This window comes from Heteronotia binoei, chromosome 9 (assembly GCF_032191835.1).
Source record: "Heteronotia binoei isolate CCM8104 ecotype False Entrance Well chromosome 9, APGP_CSIRO_Hbin_v1, whole genome shotgun sequence".
In the NCBI taxonomy this organism is placed as follows: Eukaryota; Metazoa; Chordata; class Lepidosauria; order Squamata; family Gekkonidae; genus Heteronotia; species Heteronotia binoei.
In genome coordinates, this window is record NC_083231.1 from 42,293,028 (window position 1) to 42,320,133 (window position 27,106).

Consider the following 27,106-nt stretch of genomic DNA (forward strand, 5'->3'; position numbering starts at 1 on the left):
TGGCCACACCAGGTACTAGCTCATCTCCCCCAGACTCACCAACACCTGGGGCCCGCCTGCGCGAGAGGAGACGCCTGGAATTCAGGAACAGGCGTAGAGAGGCGCGCATGCGGGCTAGAAGAGATCTGAGCCCGGAGTTCTAACGAGCCAATTAGCCAGCAGTATATCTGGGATCCTGGCCTCAGGCCAAACTGTGCTGGCAACAAGCGAACACCCTTGGATGTGTCTGCGTCTCGCACCCCTTGCTTCGGAAAGAACCTGTGCATTCCTGACCCGGCCTGACCCATAGACTGGTATTCTGGACTCTGGCTTTGCTTATCGGACTGGCTTAGGTATCGTTTGATCTCGGCTTTGCTTCCCGGCTTCTGACTCTCGGCTCTGTTTCCCGGCTTCTGACTTTCGGCTTGGCTCCCCGGCTCCTGACTCTCGGCTTCCCTGACCAAGCTTCCGTCTCACCCTCCAGCCTGCCTGTTTACGTTATCAATCAACTGGACTGTTTTACGACCACTCCCTGTGCTTCGCCTGGGCTGTCTGCGAGAGGTCCTGGCTCGTTGCCAGGACGATAGCAGCCGCAGCTTCGTGTCAGAGACTCGGGCCGTGACAGCCATGGCATTTGATACCGCGCACGCCAATGTGACAAGGCCATCAGATTCCATTTCGACACAACGATATATCGATATATCGATAGAGCTGCCGGGGAAACAAAAAAAAAAAGGTTTAAATAGCCGGAAACCCCGCTACTGCAAACGCGCATGCGTTCAGCAGAAACACACCCTCTGCAGCAGGCAGCGGTGCGCCTGCGCAAACAGGTAAAACAAACGCGCATGCGGCCAGAAAGAAACATAGAACGCAGCACCGCGCCTGCGCTACTTTGGATTGGCACCATTTTAAACTTGGCCAGCCAGCGCAAACACAACTGCGCCTGCGCTAATGTGGATTGCCGCCATCTGAAAGAAGTTCCGGGAGGGCGCTGTGTGATCCAACAGGGGACGGGATCCACACGGCATGCCATCGGAACAGCATCTGTCTGATCGGGAAACAGGATGCGGCGGATTATCTGACATACGAAATGACGGCGCTTTAAAGATGGGTTGCTGATGGATTTAATGTAAGTGTGACCTCACCCATGGACGTTTTTTTCTGTCACCATTATATAAGAAGTAATTTACTAAATTCATGGATGAAATACAAGAAATATGGAGATGAGAGAAGACCGTTATGGATAGTGCCAGCTGAAGTAATAAAAATAACGGCTGAGATAGGTGAAGAAAAGTGGTTGTCATATAATCAATTATTAAAAATACAAAGTGGCAAAATAGAACTGAAAACTGCTGAAGAGTTGAATCATAAATATGATTGGTTCCAAATGCAACAAATTAAGAGCTTGGTGGAGAATGATATTAAAACTGAAGGAATAAGGAAAGAGCAAACAGAAATGGAAAAAGTTCTGCTTGGAGACAATGATAAATTAATTTCAAAAGTATATAAATTACTTCTACAATGGCCTACAGAAGATGAAGTAGTGAAATCTCAAATGATCAAATGGGCAATTAATATAAATGAAGAAATACAGATGGAAACTTGGGAATATTTGTGGAAGAACTCTATGAAACTTTCAACATGTCAAAGTATTAAAGAAAACTGTTTTAAGATGATGTATAGATGGTATATGACTCCTAAAAAAATAGCAAAGATGAATAACAAGATGCCAGACAGATGTTGCAAATGTAAAAAGCATGAAGGTTCTTTCTACCATATGTGCTGGACTTGTGAAAGAGCAAAACAGTATTGGCAAATGATTCAACAAGAAATTTCTAGGATATTGGGATATGAAGTAATGAAAGTTGCAGAGACTTTCTTATTGGGATTACAAATGGAAAAATTTCCAAAAGAAGATAGAACTTTAATCTGGTACTTGCTTTCAGCTGCTAGGACATTGTATGCGCAGTTGTGGAAGCAAGAAAAAATACCAGAGAAATTGGATTATAAAAGTTATGACATGGAGTGAAATGGACAAATTAACAAGAATATTAAGAGACTATGATTTAGAAGTTTTTAAGACAGAGTGGAAAAAGTTTAGAAGATATATAGAAAAAGAGTGGAAAATAAAAGGACATTGGACAATTTTTGATAATAATTAAGTTTTAAAAAGAAGAATATACATTTTTGTTTTAATAGTTAAGGGTACCTTTAATATTTTTTTAAGTAAATAACACTGGTGGGGGTCAAGTAACGGGGGGAGGGGTGGGTGGAAAGTAATATATGGGGTAGATAAAAGAAATTTTTAAAGATGTAAGTTATAGATATAGATTTATTACCATATGTTACTAATAAAAATTGTTTTACTGAACTTTTTACCTGGATCAACACACAGCAGGGTGGTGAGCCAGATGCTGAGACTGGAAAGGAGAGCTGGGTGCAGAGATTGGAAATGGGAGACCTCACCTGCATGACCAATACAGTAAGCCACTGGGCTAGGACAGAGACAGCAGCAGCTAGTAGTTTATTCAGAGTAGTATATAGATCATTGTCAGCTCAAAAGAATATGAGGTGGCTTGATTCAACTGGTATAAGTGCTACTTAGATTAAAAGTCTTCTAAATGAAGCCACAAAGCCATTCGGAGCATCTCTCTTTGTATGTCAATAAGTGGATGAAGTACTGGTTGAAGTAAAGTAGAGAGGTCTGGCTATCCATTTCAATATGGATAGTAATTTTTATAGCGTCGCTGTATCAACAGTCCTTTACAGAGGGGCAGAGTTTTTATATTTTTGATTCCCTCCCCTGGTTTTTATTCATTTATATTGTGTTTATTTCCTATCATTGCCTTGACCTGATAGAATAATTGAGTAAAATGTGGTAAGAGGAATATAGAAAAATGGTTTTAAGTTTTTATTTCTTGGGAACCTGACCTATCACCTCGTGAGGGTTGAAATCCTTGAGGTCTTTCTGGGTTGTCAAAGACTGCAGAGGAAAACCCTGAAACTTCCACACCCCAAAGACTTGTACTTTTTTCAGACAAATGATTTTCCACTCCAGCTTTTCTCCATCTTTTGTGTTCAGACACAGGTGGTCCACAATGCCTTCCATAATATGTTTGTGCTGCAGGTTGCAAGTATTCTAAGTATCTATTCAGCGTACTCTTGGGCTGACTGCTGACATACTGTAGAGTAATTCTAGCCTATGTGTAGACATTCTCTTCCACAATTAAATGCTTGGGTCATCAGCACCTTGGAGATGAGTTCATTTTAGTTGCGGGTCCTTGGGCAACGCAAAGTAATAAAGTCAGCCACACTTCTTTTTGTCTGAAGTCTTTCCAAACCATGTGGATTAATGGGGTTGTCCTAGCTTGATAGTCCCACCAGATCTTTTATTGTTTTAATACAAGTCTGTCTATAGACTGGGCTATGGCTCCATCTTGAGAATTATATGGTTAAGAGCTCTAAAAAGAGGCTCCAGGCAAGTGCCCCAGTCTTGGGCACTCAGCATCAATTTGCTGTGGCGTCATAGCATGACAAAATCACACAGTCACTGAAGCTCAGCATTCCTTTTATTTGCAGTGCATTGTTGCTGCCTTTTCCTGTCATATTCAGCCTTGCAGCTTTTAGCATTAGCATGTGCTTGTGGTGTGATCTGTCTTTTTTGGCCTGGCATGGTTGTATTATGGTATAGCATAGAGTATGCGCTTCAAGGTGGCCACTTTCTGTAGGGGAAGTGATCTCACTTCAGGTTTCCATTTCCTCCCCCCTTCCTGCAGTCTTTATCTAGGAAAAGTACAATCTTTCTCCACAGTAGGGACCAAAGCAGGAGGAAACAACCTCAGCAGGGTATAATGACACCATTTTCTCCAGGGGAGCTGGTCTCTGCTATCTGGAGAGCAGTTGTAATTCTGAGTAATTCCTAACCATCACTTGGAGATTGACAACAATGGTTCTTCAGGAGGAAATGGCTGTTTTGAAGGGTGGAGTCTATGGCATTGTACCGCTCTGAGGTCTCACTCCCCCCCCCCAGACCCTCTCCAGACTTCACCCTTCAGGTATCCAGAAATTTCCCAACCTGGATTTGGCAACCTTCTCTCCTTCCCAGCCAACCATCAACCTACCTTTATCTGCCCTTCTAACTTCAGCTTTCAATCTCTCCCTAGGAAAAGGACAGTCTTTCTCCACAGTGAGGACCAAAGCAGCTTACATCAGTCTCATCTCTCCCTTTTGAACTGCACAACAGCCCTGTGATGTAGGTTAGGCTGAAAGTCTGTGAGTGGTCTGAAATCACCCAGTCAGCTTCCACAGCAAGAACCTGGGTCTGGCAGATCCTGCTCTGAAGTTCTAACTGTTACACCATACTGGCTGTCGTAGGGGGGCTGCTGCTGAACATGTAATGTTGGCCATGTGGCATCAAGTCACCCAGAGAGTGCTGCCAGGTCTAGGGTAGACAGTCTCCAGGTGGACCCTGAAGATCTCCTGGTATCACAACTAACTCCAGACAATAGATCTGTCTCCCCCTGTAGAAAATAACTGCTTTGGAGGGTGGACTCTATGACATTATATTCAGCTGAGGCCTCTCCCCTCTTCAAACTCTGTCTTCCTTAGACTTCACCACAGACTCTTCAGAAATTTTCCACCAACCTGGAGCTGGCAACTCTAGTCAGGACTGGCCCTTTCCCCTCAAAAGCCAAAATAGGCCAGAAAAGGGCCTCACCCCGCCTTTTACTGACAGAACCAAGCTTGAAATACCATGATTGCCTAGCAACAGCCACTGAGAGAAAATGGAGGACCCAGCAGGATGGGCTAATAGGACATGAAGGCAGCTTCCACAGTAGCCCAATCTTAGTCTGTTCTGGGGCTGGAGGAATTGAGTGACACATGGCTCAGCCATAGGGAGGGTAGTTGAGTCTTACCAGTATGGCTTGACTTTTATATCTATAGGATAAGATTTTGTGACTGAGACCTCACTTCTTTAAAGGCATGAAGTGAAAAATTGCATAGTAACTGTGATATCATCACAGAGTTCCTGAGCCAACTGGATCTGGCTACATGGTAACCTTGGAGAGGGCAAACAAGCTACATTGCCTTCTTTTTTCAGCTTTGATTCGTCTGTAGTCATTATAATTGGAATAATATGAATTTATGTGTGAGTCTCATTGTTCTCCTTGGATATGTGCTTTTCAGTGCTAATTATGAAATAACATGTACACCCAGATGCCTATTCTTCTAAATCCAATACTCTTCTAAATATGTATCAGAGACAGTGCTTTCCTTTTAGCAGTGTTGGTCTGTGGCAGTTCCATTGCTGTAGCTTGATGACCGATGTTGAGCCTGTTAGGGATTTCTGTTTCTTTATCTCAAACAGTGCGATGGATCACTGGATCAAATAATCATTGAGAGGCATTTAACATAAAAAGCAAAAACATTTATTTCTACAGGGAAAGGGTACTGGAAGGTGAAAATAACAAACACTATAGAACTACATGCTTACAGTAGAAGATCATGTGCTTAAAGGAGGCTACTTCCTCCTCCTCCTTGACCTCTCTGCCTGAACAAAGAAGATGATGATGAAGATATTGGATTTATATCCCGCCCTCCACTCCAAAGAGTCTCAGAGCGGCTCACAATCTCCTTTACCTTCCTCCCCCACAACAAAAACCCTGTGAGGTGGGTGGGGCTGGAGAGGGCTCTCACAGCAGCTGCCCTTTCAAGGACAACCTCTGCCAGAGCTATGGCTGACCCAAGGCCATGCCAGCAGGTGCAAGTGGAGGAGTGGGGAAGTCACCTGACTCACTGACCAACCAAACAGACAGGTTTCCCACTTCTAGATCTTGATTGACAGCAATCATTATCTTCTTCCTAGGTCATGCAAACAATAGGGAATCAGGCACAGTGTTAACCCTATAATGACTGGAACTTTAGAACATTGCAAAGGACATACAGAACAGATACATATTTCTAACAGAGCCTGGAGATTAGTTTGTGTTCACTGTACACATACTTATTGACCATTTGAGTGTCCTTGAAAAAGTGCTGAAAATATGAGGTGCTTTTCAAAGGGCACTATAATTTTGTGAAACATCTGCCTGGTTTAGCTCAGCTCTTAGTAGTTGCAGCAAAGTTCTGTTGAATGGGAGGGGTGTGATTTATTTTATTTTGACATGTACTGGAGGATTAGATAGCTCTGTTGGCTGATCTGGAATGGCACATCTCATGTCTCCAAACTGGTCAAAAGAAGTTATCTTGCCTTCTTAAATGCTTCTAAATTTACTGTATTCAGTAAATGCAATTTCTTTGAATACTGGCAAATATTTTAATGCATCTAAGAATACAAATCAGTATTAGTGCACTTGACTATTGTAGGCTTTTAAAATTATTAGTCTGTCCAGAGATTAAGAGAAGGCCTCTATTTGAGCTACTGTATTTTAGTTGCAGTTTTACAGTGCTGACCACTGGTAGATAGGAATAAATAGATGATGTTTTAACAAATATATTTAGGTTAGACCTGCCAAATTATAAAAGCTAATTTATCATGATATGCTGTTTTTACCCATTGCTCATTTTATATTTGTGCAAAGAGAGATTTTTCCATCTGAAAACTGATCTGGAATCCATTTATGTGATTTGATTTTGCAGATTAGGAAACTTTTAATCACATTGTACTAAGAGATTTCTAATTCAACTTTAGGGAACTGTGCTTGGATAGCTCCCAAAAAGTACTTTGTGAACTGCTATTTTTGGCCTTTTTCCATCTCCAGTTACTTAAACTCTTGAATGATGTTGCTGTGTGATAAATCTATTGTTACACCATTTTGATTGTTTCAAAGGCAGTAAATAATAATGAAGATTTTTAAAAAGGATTACCACATCCGCTGAGTGAATAAACACTCTTAAATTTTATAAACTGTTATTTTATATAGTCTCTGCCACTGTCTGATAAAAGAATAGATTATCAGCTGTGGCTTTACATCTGTCTCTCTGCAGACATTAAGGGATGGAGAAAGAAACATGCTTGTGTACTGTAGTACTGTACTTCCAGAATGGCCTTTCACAACAGCATTCGGATTAAGCTTAATCTGATTCTGAACCATCCCCCATAGATTGAAATCTTGTTGGCTTTTTCTTTTAAGTAAAAAAAAAATGCATAAGATAAATCATTGCATAAAGTTAACTAAAATGGCACTAAGGACTTGGGTTTGGCTGTAGAGTCCCTAACTTTAGACCAAGGTTACAAACAATTTTTGTTGAAATGTGGCATGGTGAACAAGGCTGCACAAATCAGTTAAATCAATGCCCCCTTCTCTCTCTTGTGTGGATTACTTCACAGCAGAGAAAATGAAGCCAGAATTATATCTCTAGACACCTTTCAACTGTTATTTAGCATCCTGGTTCAAACACATAGACAAACTGCCCTTTCAGCACTACCAGAATGCATAAAATGACTGGTAGCAAATTGCTGTGAACACAGCTTGATTTTTTTTTTTACAACTTCTCTACAATGAAAGGTTTGTAATCACAGTCCTCTAAATGCTGACTTTCAAAATTGTCTAACATTTATGGACCGTGTTGGTTTGTAAATCATCTTAGCTCCCCTGGGACCAGCTCAGCTGCCAGGCTTTTGTGCAGTGATCTTTATACCATGTTGCCTTTAGCTTCCTCTTTTGTATTCACTTAAAAACCTTTATTTGTCCTCCAGTGAAAAAGATGGGAAGGATGAACTAAGAGGTGATACTGAAGAACTGTTTGCATGATATGGTTTCTAGGCTTAGACCCAGAGAGATAAGAGGCTTCATCGAAATCTTTCTGACAATGAATGAGGGCAGATCTTACTATCTATAATGGACTTGGTGCAAATAATTTTGAAACTGTTATGCACTTCTTTTTTTTAAAGAATACAACTTTAAATAAAAGTTTGCCATTGCCTGAAGTAAGAAATAGATCCAAGTGGGCAGCCGTGTTGGTCTGAAGCAGTTGAACAAAGCAGGAGTCAAGTGCACCTTTTAAGACTAACCAAGTTTTATTCAGAACGTAAGCTTTCGTGTGCTCTGTAAGCACACTTCATCAGACGAGGGGATCGGGTATAGTGGGCTGAAATACATACAGTTTGTTGTTTGAGAGGGCAAACTGACTATGATCACATGGTACAACAGTGTGGCTTGGCCATTTGGTCTGGATAGCCATAAAAGGTAATAAAGTTTCCTGCCAGCTGGTGTTTCTGCAAATCTAGGTAAATCACAAAAGGACATGTATTTCCTAGTTGTAGGTGGACTACAACTTGGAAATACATGTCTTTTTGTGATTTAGATTTGCAGAAACACCAACTGTCAGGAAACTTTATTACCTTTTTTGGCTATCCAGACCAAATGGCCAAGCCACAGTGTTTTACCATGTGATCACAGTCAGTTCGCCCTCTTAATCAACAAACTGCATGTATTTCAGCCCACTATACCTGATCCCCTCGTCTGATGAAGTGTGCTTAGAGAGCACACGAAAGCTTACGTTCTGAAACTTGATTGGTCTTAAAGGTGCAACTTGACTCCTGCTTTGAAGTAGAAATAGTGAGGAATTATCCAGACCTTGCCCAGTGATCCCCAGTGTTGTCTTCACTGTCACCTTCCTTGGTGCCTGCCAAATGTTTTTTAAAAATTGGGCTTTGGCACAGTAGAGCTTCTGATTGGCCATTTAAGTTCTGACTGTCTATGCAGGTTTTTTTAAAATATAATTTAGCAGGAGCTGCCACCACAGCACAAGAATCTTCACTGCATGACTGAAGGTAAGATGTGTCCATGCAATATGTTTTTAAACAATGTATTCATTTAAAAAGGTATCCTGTTAAGCAGAGCTCTGCCTGAAGCACTGAAGAGTTACTATTAGACTTACGTATGACCTCACTCCCTGGCATTTTGTGTTTGTCCCTACCTATCATGGCAGCTATTTTACAGCTGACTCAGTGTCTGGAACAGCCATTTTGTGGTTGTGTCCACCCCATGTTAGTGGTACCTGAAGACTCAAAAAGATTGGAGACTCTTGCCTTAGATGGATTCCTTGGATCTAAAGAGCAGTCTATGTACACTTATGGCATAGACAAACTGAGTAGTTTGAATTTTTATTTCACAAAAATATGTGCTTGTAAAAAACCAAACAGAACATGAAGAATGCATGCAGGCTGTCATCCCAAGTTGTAATAAAGGGAATATAGACTATGGACATATTTATTTGGTTCACACATTCCTTGCCAGCCTCTTCTGCCTCTCATTTTACATCAACTGATATCATTTTAAATCAGCAGTGTCTCACTAAAATGTGCTGGAATACCAGCTTTTCCACCCAGCAGTAGTATAGGACACTGCATTTTTTAAATTTTTTTTTACAAATAAATAACATCCCACCTGGTTTTCATAGCATCAGTTTTTCTAAACCATCTTTTGATATTCCTCACATACTGCATAATCTGCAGTTTTCAGAGCAGAATCAAAGGTAACCCTACATAGAGAGAGATCTTTTTTATGATCCAACCAAGGTTGCAGGACACATTTCCTAAAAATTAGTTTGGGTTTTCTTTGGTTTTTGGTAAGCCAAAATGAAAATAATAATTGTTTGCAGATTCTAGATGAAACAAAGTTGGAAGTTATAAAACTGGAACAGAGATAGATATGTCTTTGAAGTTTTAATAGTGAAGCAATAACAAAATATCCAAAAGGCCTTTAATGAGAAAGACTGGGAAAATAGATTCCTTGGTTTTATGTCTTAACTCAAAATGATGATGTGTGGAAATAGAATTGGCATATAGTAACAAGTTCTGTACACTGATTGCAGATGACTGTGTCACTATGTCAGTTCTGTGACACTTTTTCCATCAGGGCTACTAGCATGGTTGATTGCTCTGCAGAGTATCTGGCTGGGATCAGTGTGGGGATGAAGATGAAATGGTTGCAGCTCAGATCAGACAAGAATTAGGCTATATTGGAAAGTTCAGTGAGCTAAATAATTGAACACTGCACAAGCCAAGTTTTTGTAGCTCTCTTCCTAAATGGGAGGCTGCCTAACTTTTGATACTCTTATTTGTTAGAGAGAAAGCAAGTCAGGTTCTCTTAAGTGGCATTACAGCAAAATATGTTTTGCATGTTTGCTTTGAATTTAGTTTTCTGTAGCCATTCAAAATATAGCGTCAATATTTTCCAGATTTCTATTCCAGCCTGTTTCAGAATATAATTAATCATACATGCATTTGAAACTCATACACCTTGCATGCTTTGCATACTTGGGGACCTGACAAGCTCTTCCAAAGGATGAAGAAAAACACTGTACTTTTCTTGTTCCCTTCCAATCCATAATTTCTAAAGAATGAACTAGTGAAAAATTATTAATGTGCTTCTTGGTCTTGAGTTATATGGGGAAAACTGAGAGGCAGAAATTTCCAGTCTTCTTCCGTCTCTCTGTGACCCACCAGGCATTTTTGAAATCCTCCACTTGTATAAATACAGGGAAGGAGGGGTTTCAAATACAGTAGAAGACAGAAATAGGATCCAGGATGATCTTGACAGGCTGGGAAACTAGGCTGAAACCAATAACATGAATTTTAACAGGGATAAATGTAAAGTTCTACATTTAGGTAAGAAAAATCCCATGCATGGTTATAGGAGAGGGGAGACTTGTCTGGGCAGTAGTATGTGCAAAAAGGATCTAGGAGTCTTAGCGGACCATATGGTGAACATGAGTCAACAGTGTGATGCAGTGGCTAAAAAGGCAAATGCAATATTGGGCTGTATTAACAGAAGTATAATGCCCAGATCACGTGAAGTGAGGTCTGGTAAGACCTCATCTGGAGCATTGTGTTCAGTTTGGAGCACCACATTTTAAGAAGGATATAGACAAGCTGAAACAGGTCCAGAGGACAGCAACAAAGATGGTGAGGGGTCTGGAGAACAAGTCCTATGAGAAAAGGTTGAAGGAGCTGGGCATGTTTAGCCTGGAGAGGAGACGGCTGAGAGGTGATATGATCACCATCTTCAAGTACTTGAAGTGATGTCATATAGACGATGGTGCAGAATTGTTTTCTGTGACCTCAAGAAGGTAAAACCAGAACCAAAGGGGTGAAATTAAATCAAAAGAGTTTCCGGCTCAACATTAGGAAGAACTTCCTGATAGAATGATTCCTCAGTGGAACAGGCTTCCTTGGGAGGTAGTGGGCTCTCCTTCTTTTGAGATTTTTAAACAGAGGCTGGATGGTCATTTGACAGCAATGCGGATCCTGTGAATTTAGGGGAGGGGCAGTATTTGTGAATTTCCTGCATTGCGCAGGGGAGTTGACTAGATGACCCTGGAGGTCCCTTCCAACTCCTTGATTCTATGATTCTAAATTTATTAGTAACCAAATTATTCAGTCCATACTTGTAAGCAATATGTCATTTCTTAATGCAGAAAAGACACAGAACATTAGCTATTCATGTCTAGGACTCATGTTATAATTTTGCCATCATTTATAAAAATCCCCCAATAAATCTGCAGTTTATCTGTGCTCCCAGTTCAGCAGTCTTCACTGATGTAGTGCTAGGGTCTCCCATGAATTCTATTAAGGTTATGTTTAGTATTGTGATGAACTTCAGAAAGAAATAATGTTGTGTCATTCTTTGTTCAAATTAACTGATGGTTGGAGGTTGGTGGTTCCAAAAGCATTTGAAATAAGCCTTTCATATCTCACAGTGCTTCAAGGTTGTGCTGAATTGCACTGAAGTGGAAAAACACATATCTGATTTTCTGTAAGATACTGATCTGAAGGTAAACATGATAAGCAGGTTAGTATCTCTTTCAACAATGGCCCTGACCTTCCCCCCCCCCCCAGCAAAATCCTGTTCAGCAAATCCTGACATTTTCCATGAGTTCAGACAATGTGTGTAAGGACTGGTGGGTGACCAGTGTTGCTTACTGTTCTTGCTCTTATCCTGTATTAACTTCTTATAGATACAAAAGCACTTTGCATTGTATTCATTTATAGACTATTGTTATTTCATTACCATTTTTTACAGCTGGGGGAACTCATCCTGAAAGGCAATAGTTTGCATGAGACTTACACAACATTATGACTTCAGCTTGGATTCCATGTCAGCACTCTGGCTAATAGGCCATGCAGTGTCTACTTTAAGGATCTTTTCTCCAAAAGGCAGATCACTAGTGTCCTCATAGCAGACTGTGCAACTAATTTGCAGAATATTTTAACAGCTTAAAGCAATGATAGTGGCTCAGGAGCCATATGAGGATCTTTGACTATACCTGTAGCTCTTCTGAACACTGGTCCCCAATGTGGCACTCGCCCCATGTTTCAGGTAGATGATCTAGTCCCTTGACCAGTGTGGAGCTTATGGTTGGCAGGTGGTTTCCAATATGAAACAGCTGCCACCAGAAGAATAGGTAGACTGCAAGCTGCACAGAGGTGCAGGCTCATACCACAGATGGAACAAAATGTGGCTCTTTTGGGTTGCTCCCTGCAAAAGTGAGCTCTCGGCAAGATGCAGATCAAATCCCACTGGCTTGAAAGCTGCAAACGTATTCATTACCCAGATTTTGAAGCCTATAGAAAAGCATAACAAATATTCAGTCATGTAAACTAGTTTCACTGTTTATTAATGACTACAATCTGAGTGAAACAAGTATGTTACTGTAGCCTAGGCATACTATTTTTGCTGGGTAATAGCTGCCATTGAATCATGAACCTGGTTTAATCATGGCTCAGTTCTGTCTAGGAAAAAGAGGTGTACATCTGTATACTCCCAGACTCCATGGCCTCTTCGTTGTCAGAAACTGGGGCAAATGGTAAGGAATAATTCCCTTATTGCTCCGTGACTTCTCATATGTTTCTTCTGAAGTAATCCATATTGCTAAAATCGTATTCTGGGTTAATGACACACAAGGCTGGCATTAAGGTTAAGTGAATTAGGCCGCTGCCTGGATACAGATTTGAGGCCCTAAAGATGATGACACAATCCTTAGATTACTGTGCACAGCATGCAGGTGCCAGATTGTCTTCCTAATATACTCCATAAAGTTCAAACGGACCCAAGATTTGGGAAGGAAGACATGTTAAAAGTTAAAAAAGATGAACAATCCCCCCCCCCCCCACACACACACAAGTGCACATGATTGTGTCTGATATCCTTTTGCAGGATTTTAGATCAGGAGTGTCGAACTCATTTGTTATAAGGGCCAGATCTGACATAAATGAGACCTTGTTGGGCCGGGCCATGTGTGTCATAAAATGTAATGCCAGGTAGCGAAGATATAAACTTTATAAAGAACACAAAGACAATTTTAAAAAAAAACTTAATATATGCTTAAAATATTAGCACTCTTGCAATATTTTGTTTATTTAGCAGTTTCTGGTAACTAGATCCAGGTGGTTAGCCATGTTGATCTGAAGCAATAGAACAAAGTTGGAATCCAGTATCACCTTTAAGACTAACCAAGTTTTATTCAGAATGTAAGCTTTCATATGCATGCACACTTCATCAGACATGGGGTACAGTGAGCAGAGTTACATAAAGCTGGTGGGCAGTGGTTAAGCATGCAAAATAGTACCAAGTTAGAATCTATGACAAAATAGTGCAATTAACAAATTGAAAGAAAACCAGTTTTGTTTAGATACTATTTCTGATAAATGACACCTCTTGCTCTGAATTATTGCATAAAAACCTGGAGACAATGTCTGAGCTGTTGCTATCGAGTATGCTGTTCAGGTGTTGTTCAGATGTGTGACTGTAAGTTGCAAACCTACTTTGGATTTATTGACATTCATTACAGAAATCTCATGGTCAATGCTTTGAGCCTAAGACACAGGAGAAAACATGAAATGGCTGGGCATTGCAAGCTTTTGTACATAGATTGCTTCATGTGTTGGTCAGCCAATGCAGAAAATAGAGGCTTTGCTCTGCAGCTCTTGTGCAGTTGAGCAAGCCTGGCAAAGCAAGAAGTGATGCAGAAGAAAGCAAGAGAAAGAGAGAGAGAAGGAAGCAGATGACAGTGAGTTGCTTGCAGGCCTGATAGGAGCCCTCGGGGGGATATGATCTGTCCCTCAGGCTGTACATTTGACACCCCTGCTCTAGATCCTAGTTCATTTTCCTATACAACTGAATTTCTTCAGGGTATATCTGATTAGATGCTAAATTCTGCTGTGAGGTCTTATGTGAGGTCATTTATAGAAACAATGCCATGTTGCTTATGATCTAGAAAATGAAGGCTGGTAACAAAAAACCTCATGGATGGTACCTGACCCCCAAGACCTACCCTACCCTATTGAGTTCATAGTGTGTGCTGTTGCCATGTGGAAAATTAACCTGCAAGCTACTCATCGGAGGTGGGGTGAGAGGCTGAAAAATGTGGGTTTAATATGGCTGCCACTGTTCCTGAACTAATTTATCGGGTTTTAAACTGCTGCCGCTGTTTGTTCTACTAGCTGCATTCTTGTTCTGACAATGAAATCTACTGTATGCCAATCTCACTTATTCTCAGCCTCCATAAGGGTGCATGATTGTGCAGTACACCACTTGGGGGGTTATTTACAGTCTGTATTTTATTATTTTTAATAATACTGTGGAAGATAAAGTAAATGAATAGCTTCATGCATAGTGATTAATTATTGGACATGCCCTTCCCTAGCCTACAGTTGGGGCAGATCAAAACACCAGATGTACTGATTTGTGCAAGTTAACGTTAATACATTGTTTCAGTTATGTGTTATGGTAGCTTCAGCTGGTGAGCCAGTTGTAGTCCTTCCTGTGCAGAAAAGTTCTTGCCATTGTGGTGCATACCCTATCTAAATTAGATTACTGCAAAGTGCTGTATGTGGTATGGCTCTTAAAGGCTGTATGGAAGTTGTAGTTGGTACAGAATGTTGCAGACAGAGTGTTACTGCTGTGGGTCATAGATACTAGGGATGGATTGGAACTGGCTCATGGACCAAATTTTATCATGAACTGGGGCCGAGTTTATAGTCATGAACCTGGTCCATGCAGTCACATATCTCATGGACTGCCCACAGACCACCATGATTCCCACAGAGGCTTTTGTGGTCTGTGGGAACAATATGTGAGCCAGACACACTGGTGCCAAGGATTTCCAAGGCAATGGAGGGATTGCCTTCTTTTCATTCTCTGAATTGTACTGCCATGGCAGCTCAACTCAAAAATGAAGGGAGGGCATTTTGAATGCCTTCCCTTCATGAACATAAGGAACCACAACCCAGTCTGTTAAATGGGAAAATCCATGGAGATTTGTGGTTTGTAAATGTGGCTCATTTATGAACCATGAACTTAGAGACCTCCACTTTTTTAGTCTGTGCCCACCCCTGATAGGGGCCATATCACTTCAGTCTTGTTCTGCTTACACAGGCTTCCAATTTCCTTCTGAGCTCAATTCAAGGTGGTATGAACTTTAAAGCCTTGTAAGGACTGGAACCAACATACCATAAGGACCACCTTCTCCCATATGAATCTATGCACTCACTCTGGTAATCCTTGAAGGCCCTGCTTTGGTTGCTCCCACCATCTGAGGCTAGATGACTGGCAACTTGGGAAATGGGCCCTCTCTTTCATGGCAACAAAACCTATTCCCCAGATAGATTTGCCTGTTTGCCATACTTTCAGTAACAATTATCGGTTGCCCTTCTAATAGGCTTGCCAATCCCCAGGTCCCAGCGGGGGTTCTTCCGCTTTCCCAGGCTCCTTCCCGCCCCCAGTCAGCTGGCCGGCGGGGGGAAGCCCTGCCCCCAGAGGGCCATGAGCCTTTCCACCTCCGGAGGCTTCAGTCTCCTATTGAAAGGCTTCCTCTTGGGATGGGGTGTCTGTGTTACTTTGAAGAAGTTGGCAGCAACTCATGAGTAGAGAGGCCAATCCCTCGCTTCAGAGTCTCCAGAAAAGGGGGGAGGGGGAACGTCTGCTGAGCACTTCATTATTCCCTATGTGGAGATCGATTCTCATAGGGTATAATGGGGAATTGATCTGGAGGTTTCAGGGGCTCTGGGGGAACTGTTTTTTGAGGTAGAGGCACCAAATTTTCAGTATAGTATTTAGTGCCTCTCCCCAAAGTACCCCCTCATGTTTCAAAACGATTGGACCAGGGGGTCCAATTCTATGAGCCCCAAAAGAAGGTGCCCCTATCCTTCATTATTTCCTATGGAAGGAAGACATTTTAAAAGGTGTGCTGTCCCTTTAAATGTGATGTCCAGAACTCCCTTGGAGTTCAATTATGCTTGTGACACCCTTGTTCCTGGCTCCACCCTCAAAGTCTCCTGGATCCACCCCCAAAGTCCCCAGATACTTCTTGAATTGGACTTGGCAACCCTACTTTCTAATGTTGTTTGCTTACGTGTTTTTAATGGAATGTTACAATTTTAATTGTATTTTAATTGTTTAAATGTTTTCATGTTTTCCACCTTGTGGACCCTGTTTGGACAGAAAGCTGGCTGCTACTGTGTAAGGCTACAAAAAATATCTGCACTAGCAACATTCAGACAAATGTCAAACCATGGTTGGTTGTTATGAAAATGAGCTTTGAAAGTCTTCAGGCTTTTACTCTTTTCCCCCACCCTTTTCACAGTCCAGTCTTAGACACTGAAGACTTCCTGGTTCTGAATAAGTAACAGTACTATAATCACATACTATGTATGATTTCTTGCCTGCAAGCCAGGTTTCCAAACCAGGATTAATCCATGGCTTGGCATCTTAGTATGTAGGCAAGAAAGCAACCATAGATTGTGGTCTGGACATAAGAGGAAGATATAATTTGTTGAGATCTAGGAAATCTTTAACCTATGGGGTGTGGAAGGGGAGATGTCCAACCTTGAGGACTTCCAAGGCTTGTTCTCACCATGACAAGCCATGGTTTGCTGTTGCATCTTAATGTACCCACCATTATTCTCAAAGGTAAAATGTGTAAGCCATTTGATTAAAATACCGTTTTGTGGTGTTATGTTTTATACCTTATTAATATTTGCAAAATATTTTTCCTAGGCAGTTATCAATATTTGCTGGAAATCTAATAAAATAAACATTATGGGCTTCCACCCCTTGGTTGTTCTATGTGTTGGCATTCCAAGGAGCTTCTATAACATCCAATGGCACTATGAATGCAAATGTCATTTCCAGACTGCAGAATCAATCAGTTTGCATTCCAAGTCAGCCTGCATAGCTCCCCAAACAAGCAGATGCCCCCATGAAGTACTTAACCTTTGCCTTTTGTCAGCAGTCCATGACACAACTGTTTTTCTTACACAATATTGAAGTGGGGGACCACCTTGTTTCAATGAACTTGTAGCATACAAATCATATGATATCTTGATGCAAGATGAAAGTTTTGGAAGTATTTTAGTTAAGATCACTTTAACATATATGCTATCTATACATAAAAATGATTATGATAATTTAATTATACAGTACTGTATTAATATTTTCACATTTGTGTACTTTTTGGTCCAGATTTAAAAAAAAAAATTGGTGGGGGTGGGATATAGGGTTTTTTTTGTGTGTGTGTAATATATATGTGTATGTGAATATGTACATACACACAAAAAAACCCTGCTGAATTTAAATTATGTTGATCTACTTTAAAATTCTTTTAATAAAAAAGCGCAGCAGGACAGAGTTATTGAAATGAAATATTAGCATGATGTGCAAAAGGGAAACAAGAATTGCAGTAGTGCTGCATCTAAAACTACAGGCGCCTGGGCTTTCCCACTTTGGTAGCAAATAGGGGGAATTATGGGTTCATGGTCTGCTTCATGTTAGGAAGACACCCCTCCATCTGTTCACAGTGCAGCCTGTTTCCAGTTTAAAGCACAGATTTCAATGCAAACATCAATTTCTTCTCCCTGTTTTATATGCAAAGCGAGCCATAGGAATCACAGTTATATAGCTTCTGGGACCCCTACCAAATTTCTCCCCTCCCCCAAAATCACAGGCTTTTCATTTGAATACCTGCTTACAGTGGTATACAATGGACAGCTTTGAGAAGAAAAATTGATAATCTTCACGGAAGAGTAATTTGAATGAAATTACACTTGACAGCCTGTCTCCAAGCAAGCAAGGAGAGTGAGGGGAGCCTTAGCTAAGATCCGAGGACCTGCATTAAACCAGTGCTCGCGGAGCTTTCCGGGGAAAATAAATTCAGTTTTCCCACCGTCTGTGTGAAGCTTTTGATTAAACCTGTGCAGCTGTTTCTAGCGAAGAAAGGTAGCCATGGAAGAAAATATGGAAGAGGGACAGACACAAAGAGGTATTGTGATACAGTAGTTGTTTGTTTGTTTGTTTTTGTCAGTGGGTCTTTACCTCTTTATTTCCTCTCTCTGTCTCTGCATGCCACTGGAAATCCTCATGATGATGGGAAACATGGGTTTTCTGTCCACTTCCCCCCCCCCCCCTTAAATGTCATTTTGCTTCTTGCAACAAGCTATGCTGTAAAGATTTGCAAAATTGCTCACAAATATTTCAGGCTTAAGGAATTCACAGCACAGCTCCGTATGTAAAACACTAACACTGCTGCAAGCATTTAATGTGAACTGTTTCCCAGACTAGTCTTTGTTAACCTTCATTTATTTCATGTTCACGCTTGTCTAGCTGGGTCAAGGGAGCCCAGTGTGAACTACAAGAGAGCCACTCACACACATTTGTAGCTAGTTGCATTTAGAAATCTAACAAAGTGACCATTATTTACACCTCTGAATGGATGTCCAATCTAAACAAAGAAAAGGAGTATATTTTGTAAATTTCTGGTAGAGCTGCCTATATTTCTTTCTCTTTTCCCATTTTCTGTTGGAAGTGCTTGGTTTTAGGATGTACAATGAAGGGGGAAATGTAGTAAATGATGAAAGATTGAAGGTTGATATTTCCTTTTTTTCTAGTTATGTACAGTGCATTTTCTTTTGTTTCTGGAGAAAGCCCAGTTGATGAACAGTATTCATATATTATTTTACTTATATATATATTATTTTACTTATATATTATTTTACTTATTCTTACTTATATTTTACTTACTAGTCAGCATTGTATGAACCTGACATTTCAAAGTGTGATACCTTTCAAAGGACACACCATTATTACTGGCTTACACAGGCAATAATCCTGCATTTTTGCACTGTTTGAAGTCCCTTCTTCCCCACCTTCTCCACCACAGTCCTGTGCTGTCACATCAGTGGCTTTTGTGTTGCTATGTGCATATTGAGATTACTTAGACATATTAAAGAAAGAGGACATTTTATGTAGCCAGTGCATTGCTCATGATAACTCAGTTGAATCCTGGTATGCTTTGTAGACATAAGGAATATTAAAATGGTGTTCAGTAATTGAAGATGGCTTTGGGAGCTGATGAAAATGTTATTATATACATACCAAAAACTGGTCTCACAGTTGATTCCATGTTCCATGTTTCAAATCTGAGTTCAATCCTCTTGTTATATGTAAGGATGTCATGCTTCTGTCATTAGACTTGACCCATTTAGACTGCACACAGCCCTACAGTGTTTACTAACTCTCAGCAGGACAAAGACATTTATATACATGTATGTGTAAAAAAACCACATTCTATTTCTGTAAGTAATTGTTGCATGGAGGCATGTTTTCTCACAGACGTCCAATACACAGTATGTTTTCAAAAGCTTATTTGCAGTGTCCTGGCATATTTGATTGCTTATTCTTGAGCACAAGCAATTTGATCATCGTCATGTGATCTATGATAATGAAAATAAGAGGCATAACAAATTGGGTTTTTTGTAATAAACAGTTTTATGAGGTAATTCTTTTAGGGTTTTTTTTAGGGATTTCATCTGTCACGTGTAGTGAAAGAGCACAAGATTATTATTGTTAAGATAAAATTAAGTGGAAAGGTTTGCACCTGACCATCAATGAAAGAGACTGCAAATGCCTCACCTTAAGGAAACCCTGTGAACATCCTCATAAAAACAACAAGCGATGTGTTTCATTTAATGATTTCTATTAACAGGTTGTCACATATGAGGCTGTCTACTTTCAAATGAGAAGCAATTGGAATAGCCAGTGCCACTCAAAATAGTGTGATTAATAGCGATTAATAACAATATGCCATGCGTTAAGAGTTCTTTTCTCTTTAGTGGAGCCCAGCTGTGATCACAAACACAGTCATTCATTTTCATTTTATCTAGAGACCATTGCTCTGGTGTTGCTTGGGGAGTAGTGAAGCAAAAAAATGTTTGTCCAGTCCTTAAAAAAAATAAACCTGTTAATTTTTCCCCCCATCAAGCAAAAACATTTATCTAAGAGCCTGAGTGAGAAGATTAATATTGTATTTTGAACTGGAACGATGCCTATGTGGCAATCACGTCACATCTTTACAATGATTTAAGGGCTGTCCTTTGCATTGGAAAAGACAAGAACCTTGTGCTGTTTCCTCCCAGAAGTGCTTTTGCACAGCAGTATGTGTATATGATTTTCTGTTTCCTTGAGTCTATATGGTATGCCTTTTTTGTGGTCTGACTGTATTCACTGCTGTTTTCCATTGCATAATGTTCCTGAATAGTTAGTCATGACAGTATCATACAAATGTGTTTTCTCCCCTCATGCTGCCATCTTGGCTGGAACTGTTTCCTCCCTTCTTTCTCTTCTCTGAAAACTGAAGTATAAATTTTGTCACTGCCTACCACATCCTGTGTTCCTCACACCAGCAGAATGCTTTTAGCTTCCCTTGCACAGTCCTGCAATGGAAGTGCCTTGCAGCCATCATGGAAATGATTAGTTTTATGTTGATGAAGCTTGCAGATATTCAACATACGACATTTTATTTCCTCTGCAGTTATTTTTTGCCATGCAGTAAACTGTACAAAATACTACACCTGAAATAGTGGTATTAAGGATGTCACTGCTAAATACAATTTAAGGGCCATTGCTTATATCTGTACTTCTTTTGAGAATATGGTTTATTTTTAAGTTATGATGGAAATCAAACCATAGTCCTTTGTTGTTCTATTAACATTTTCCAATTCTGATAGAGTGCCTTTGTTGTTTTGATTTTTGAGGGGCCTCAACTGTGGAAGAAGTAGCAGTGGGATAAGTCAATAAACACTGGGCTTAGAGTTAGAACCTTTAGCTTGAATTGTGCCTGTGTTTTCCCCCACCTGTAGAATGGAAATGATTCAAATATGTTTTGCAGTGTGTTAATGCTTTAACATTAATTCTGCAAAAGCCATCTAACATATGGATGCCAAAGAGGAAGAACATTGTATAGTTACCAAGTATGGTAATATTGTTTGCATTAGTAACTTACAAATAATGAATTTTAATAATAATTTATACATTACCATGTCTTTTAGTTGAGCCTTGTATTGTAGATACACATATTTGAATAGTGTTCTTATTTGAGAGAATGACTGATTGTCCAGATGTTTTGGAACATCTCCAGACCATTTGACCAAATGTGCTTAGTTTATTTTTCTGTATCTAAATGCTAGAAACCATTTCCTTTCTTGATCACGTATCACCTGAACAGATGTGGCTACTAGATGGAATTCTGGATTCATTTCCTGGGTTAACTTTGAGAAACACATTGGTTCAACCATGAAAAGATATTTACAGATTAGAATTTAGTCAGATGGTCATGAGCAACCATTTTTCATACAAGTTTTAGACTGTATCATGGTAACCATGCTTTTTAAGACTCCAATTAGTGGTAGAGTGAGAATGTTCCTTTAATGTCAAAAAAGATTTCCAGGTGGGGGACTGAATTTAGAAGATATGCATTTAAGTGTGTGTGTGTGTGTGTGTACTTCTGAAGCTCAGTTTCGTTTGTCTTTAAGAATTATTTAGAGAAAAAGTAAACTGGAGGCTGATTTTCTACCTCAGAATCCTGTTGGTGGTATAGAAACAGACATTGTTCTGTGACAAAAGAATTCATATTGCCCTGAGGTTCCCTGGGCAACATCAGGGCAACAGTAAAATGATGCTGGAATGACATGAGATTATTTTCCAGGAGTTTTTGAGACACTAGAATGTAGGGGAGGGACGGTGGCTCAGGGACGATGGCTCAGTGGTAGAGCATCTGCTTGGGAAGCAGAAGGTCCCAGGTTCAATCCCTGGCATCTCCAAAAAAGGGTCCAGGCAAATAGGTGTGAAAAACCTCAGCTTGAGACCCTGGAGAGCCGCTGCCAGTCTGAGAAGACAATACTGACTTTGATGGACCAAGGGTCTGATTCAGTATAAGGCAGCTTCATATGTTCATATCAGAGCCCTAACTGGCAACTCTTCTTGTTGGAAGAAGGAAATCATCAGGTACTTGACAACCCTTCTGACCTTGCAACCTTTTAAGCATGAAGTCCAAAGTAGGATACTTAATGCTGTAATCTTTGTGGAGGTGTAACATTTAACTTGGGTGGTTACAGATTATTCACATCTGGAGTAGATGAAGTGGCAGTGTAGTTTGAGAACAGTAATGAAAAAGAAACATCACACAGATTGTAGCAGGGAAATATAGTCCCTTGGCCTGGCGTGACTTTGTCCATGGGGTCGCAAAGAGTTGGGAGTCGACTGTGTGACTGAACAACAACAAAAGTCCCTTGGCAGTGGTGAAGCCTGCCACTGTTTAAAATGTCCATCACACTTCTCTAGGAATCACCAAAATCCTTTTGTAAACCATAGAGTTTTTGGCAATTCCCTGAGTGAACTGACATCACTTCTGGGGGAAACCTGGAACTAATATAATGCCAAAAAGCTTGTGTTTGTACCATAGATATTCCAGCAATTTCTAGAGAGGCATGACATAAACTCTGGGTTTTCCAATTGCTGACAGCTGCCCCACCATGTCCCCATCCCCCGGTCTCCTGCTAGTTGTCAGGTCAGGCGTGCTCATCCTAGAAAGTACTCGTTTGCTGAAGGCCATAGAATGTCCAGGACAGGTAAGAAGGCAGATGTAATATAAAATGAGTATTCAGAATGTGTTCACAGCCTGCCTTCCCCTGTGAACATTTAGACATACCACCAAGCTAAATGTTGACTGGAGCCCTGAGTCTCTTTTTGTTTCCCACTGTTTTCTTTGCTTGCTTTGCTGCTGTTTTATTCTCTTGACACTACTGCCATTGCCTTCTTTGGCTGTGAGGTGCTGCATTAGTCTTGCAGGTAAAGAGTAAGAGACAACAACTGAGCTCTAGCCAGCACTCAGTTCAGGTTTAAAGGTGGATTCTAAACGCTAAGTGTTGTCTGAGCTGTTTTTTATCTGTTTCCAACTGGAATTAGAAGTTCCACACTAGTAAGACCTTCTAGTCATGTCAGATATTTGAATCTTCAGTCTACTCATATGTGAACCAAAGCCTGGGATCAATGCATTATATATTTTAGGTTAATACATGATTGTAGAATTGTTAACATTCACTTTCTGATAGGAACAGAACTTTGTTGTCTCTTTTGTATTCACATTTTTAAAATATTGCTACACACCATATATTGTCTCTAGAGTTGCCAGCTGTGAAAATTACTGGAGATTTGGGGATGGAGGTTTGGGAAGGTAGCTAAATTTAAAGCCATAGAGGTCACCCTCCAAAATGACCATTTTGCTCAGTGGAACTGATGTGTCCCATGTTGTTTGACTTGGGAAATGGTTACAGTGGTTGCAGTGGAAAATACAAGCTTGACTCACATATACGTTTGTGCAGGCACAAGAAGATGGGGGAATTTTGCTGATCCACCTCCTCTTGGAAACAGTTGATTTCTCTCAATAAACTATGCCTGGTGGTCCCCCATTCCCTAGGAACAGTATTTTGGGAGGTGTTTTGAACAGCCAAAGGAGAGAGGAATTCTGTGTCACTTTATTTATTTAAAACATTTATTAGCTGCCTCTCTACCTTGCAGAGCTCAAGGCAGTTTACAATGTTAATAAAAAATTGTGTGAATACAAAAGACAAAACAAAGTTCTGTTCCTATCAGAAAGGTAATAAAACAATGTAAATAAAACAGTACACACACATACAAACACATATACAGAGACACTTTAAAATTTCAGTCAGGACTGCCAATAAATTAAGTCAAATGTAGTTCTAAATAAAACTGTCTGCAACTGCTTCCTGAAGATCAAAAGCCTCATCTCCCTGGGGACGTTGTTTCATTATCATGGGACTGCCATTGAAAAAGTCCCTCTTTGATTTGGTCACCACATGAGCATTTTTGATTGGTGGAACAGTCGGAAGGGCCTCTCCCTTTAAACTTTGTTCCTGGGAAGAAATGTATGGAAGAAGATGGTCCTTTGGATACCCTAGTCCCAAGCCATATAGGTCTTTAAAAAACAAACCAACACATTGAATTAGCCTCAGGAGCAAAAAGCTATTCTAAATTAAAGAAGAAGATTTGCAGATTTATACCCCGCCCTTATCTCTGAATCAGAGACTCAGAGTGGTTTACAATCTCCCATGACTTCTCCCCCCACAACAGACACCCTGTGAGGTGGGTGGGGCTGAGAGAGCTCTCACAGCAGCTGCTCTTTCAAGGACAATTTCTGCCAGAGCTATGGCTGACCCAAGGCCATTCCAGCAGGTGCAAGTGGAGGAGTGGGGAATCAAACCTGGTTCTCCCAGATAAGAGTCCGCACACTTAACCACTTCACCAAACTGGCTCTCGTTGGCCAACCTCCAAATGGAGCCTGGAGTTTTTCTGGAATTACAACTGTTTGCCAGATGACAGAAATCAGTAACCCTAGAGAAAACAGTAGCTTCATGCACTCTACGGAACCAGTGGTATGATTGTGGGAAACACTGTGCATAGGATCACCAGTCAGAGCTAGTACTTTGCAGCACAGAATAAAGTGAGAGTCCAGTAGCATCTTTAAGACCAACTAAGTTTTACTCAAAGTATAAGCTTTTGTCTGTTACACACATACTTCTTTAGATACAACGAACTGGGAGAAAAGTATTCAAATTTATAGACAATAGTTAAAAAAAACAAATTAGGATATAATATGATATAAACATTTTGAGAAAAGGCAAGGACAACAAGCCAAGTGCACAGGGTCAACAGCTGTATGGATTAAGGGGAAACAACATTTAACACAATAAATATGTCAAAATAGAAGATAAGTGTATAAGAGAATTTTTTCTAATTGTGGGAAAGTTAACTGTCATCTGTCTCCCCTCAAACCAGAGGGTGACAATCACTATATGTTGTTGTAAGTACTATACCAATATGTTGTTCTTAAGGGTGTTGTGTTTGAAAAAAAAATTCCTATATATTGCATTCTGTTACAAACAATATTCCATTATATTATTCAACTCTGTCTATCAATTTGAATGCTTTTCTCCCTTTTCATTGTATCTGAAGAAGTGTGTGTGTAACAGTCAAATCTTATACATTGAATAAAACTTTGTTGGTCTTAAAGGTGCTACTGGACCCTTACTTTATTCTCTTGCTTTAGACCAATATGGCTACCCACTTGGATCTACTTTGCAAATATTCTGGCACTGTCAAACAAGAACCAGAATTGGTTCAGACCTGAACGTCAGAGGAACTTTCATTTGCATTAGTTACTTTTCTGAGTAGGGTTGCCAGTGGGTGGCATTTCAGAGGTGGGTGGGGACATTGCATGATGTCCTCAGCATGATGATTTCACCCAGAAGTGGCATTATGTTGGGGACATTGCATGGGGAGTGCCTTGGTTTTCAGGCAAACTCCATGTGGTTAAATTGGGCTTAATCCAGAGTGTCTTGTGGTGTGATGCCCCTGACATAATGATGTCACTTCTGGGTGATGCCATCATGTCAGAGATGTTGTGCAGTGAAGTGCTTGTTTAGGGGAGGATTTCCCCCACTGGCTGGCCAGCTGGTCTGTGCTGGAGAAGAGCCCCTGAAACTGGGGAATCCCCCACTGGGACCTGGGGATCGACAGCCCTGCTTCTGAGGTTAACATAGTGTGCTCAGTTCAGGTTTTGATTAGCTGCTTTCCAGATATACATACAATTGCTTGTTGACTGTCTTTGTATTTTGGACACTGACTATAAGATAAATATATACATTCTACCAAACTAGATTAAATGCCTCTAGTTCTAATTATCTACGAACTTACCTGGTAGAACCATAAATGATACTGAAAATAAAATAATTCATGTCTCTTTGGACTTCAATGCTTCATTGGGAATGAAGCCTGTCTGAATCTCCTTTTTCTCTCCCTTTCCCTCATGATTTTTCTTATAAATACCTCCAAAATGATTCCCTTTCCACAGCATTTAAAGAAATGAGTTCTGACTCACAAAAAAATGATACTGGAATAAATGTTGTTAGCCTTTAGGGGTGCCACTGGGCTTCTGTTTTATTTTAAATCCCCCTCCCTTTGGAAGGTGCTGGTTGCAGTTGCATGGATTAATCTCAGTTGATTGTTGTGTTCCGAGTTCGCTTCAAGGTGTTGGTACTAACCCTTAAAGCCCTTTATGGTCAGGGACCTGCCTATCTACGGGACCACCTTTCCCCATATATCCCCCAGAGAGCACTGCGATCAGGGACAAAAAATCTGCTGTCTGCCCCTGGCCCAAAAGAAGCCAGGCTATGCGCAACAAGATCTAGGGCTTTTTCAGTGGCAGCACCAGAACTTTGGAACACCCTCCCAGAAGCTATAAGGGCCCTGCGGGATTTGTTGGCATTCCGCAGGGCCTGTAAGACCGAACTGTTTAGACAGGCTTTTCTGGTAGATTGAAAATGGGCTGCCACCGGACATCCTACAGAAGCTGGCGATCATAGTCAGAACCCAATACCGCCAGACTGGATTGAGACAGCGCAAATAGTTCTAAACTGATAAGTGTATTATGGTTTTATATGTTTTATGGAATTGATTGTTTTTATGATATTGTAAGCCACCCTGAGTCCGCTTGCGGAGAGGGCGGGATATAAATGTAAAGTAATAAATAAATAAATAAATAAAATTTAACTTCAGGTGGGTAGCCATATTGGTCTGAAGCAGCAGAACAAAGTTTGAGTACAGTGGCACGTTTATCATTGTCGTCATTGTCGTCGTTGTTAAAGTCCAACAATGTTTTATTCAAGGTATAAGCTTTTGTGTGCTTCTTCAGATGCAATGAAATGGAAATTACCAGTCCATACGTAGAGGGAGTTACTTTTGTGTATTGTGTTTACCATCTTGAGTAC

At 40.5% G+C, this 27,106-nt stretch overlaps 1 protein-coding gene across 2 annotated transcripts in view; it reads left to right on the forward strand.

Annotated features, from left to right (window-relative positions):
• Positions 1-17,760: 17,760 nt before the first annotated feature.
• GPM6A (glycoprotein M6A) overlaps positions 17,761-27,106 on the forward strand; it is a 180,148-nt gene continuing 170,802 nt past the window's right edge. The window contains exon 1 of one of the 2 annotated variants that reach the window (XM_060246515.1): positions 17,761-18,243. In XM_060246515.1, the coding sequence (XP_060102498.1) occupies positions 18,207-18,243 (37 nt within the window). In that variant the 5' untranslated portion in view covers positions 17,761-18,206. The remainder of the gene's footprint in view (positions 18,244-27,106) is intronic. The other variant, XM_060246516.1, reaches the window with a different exon arrangement.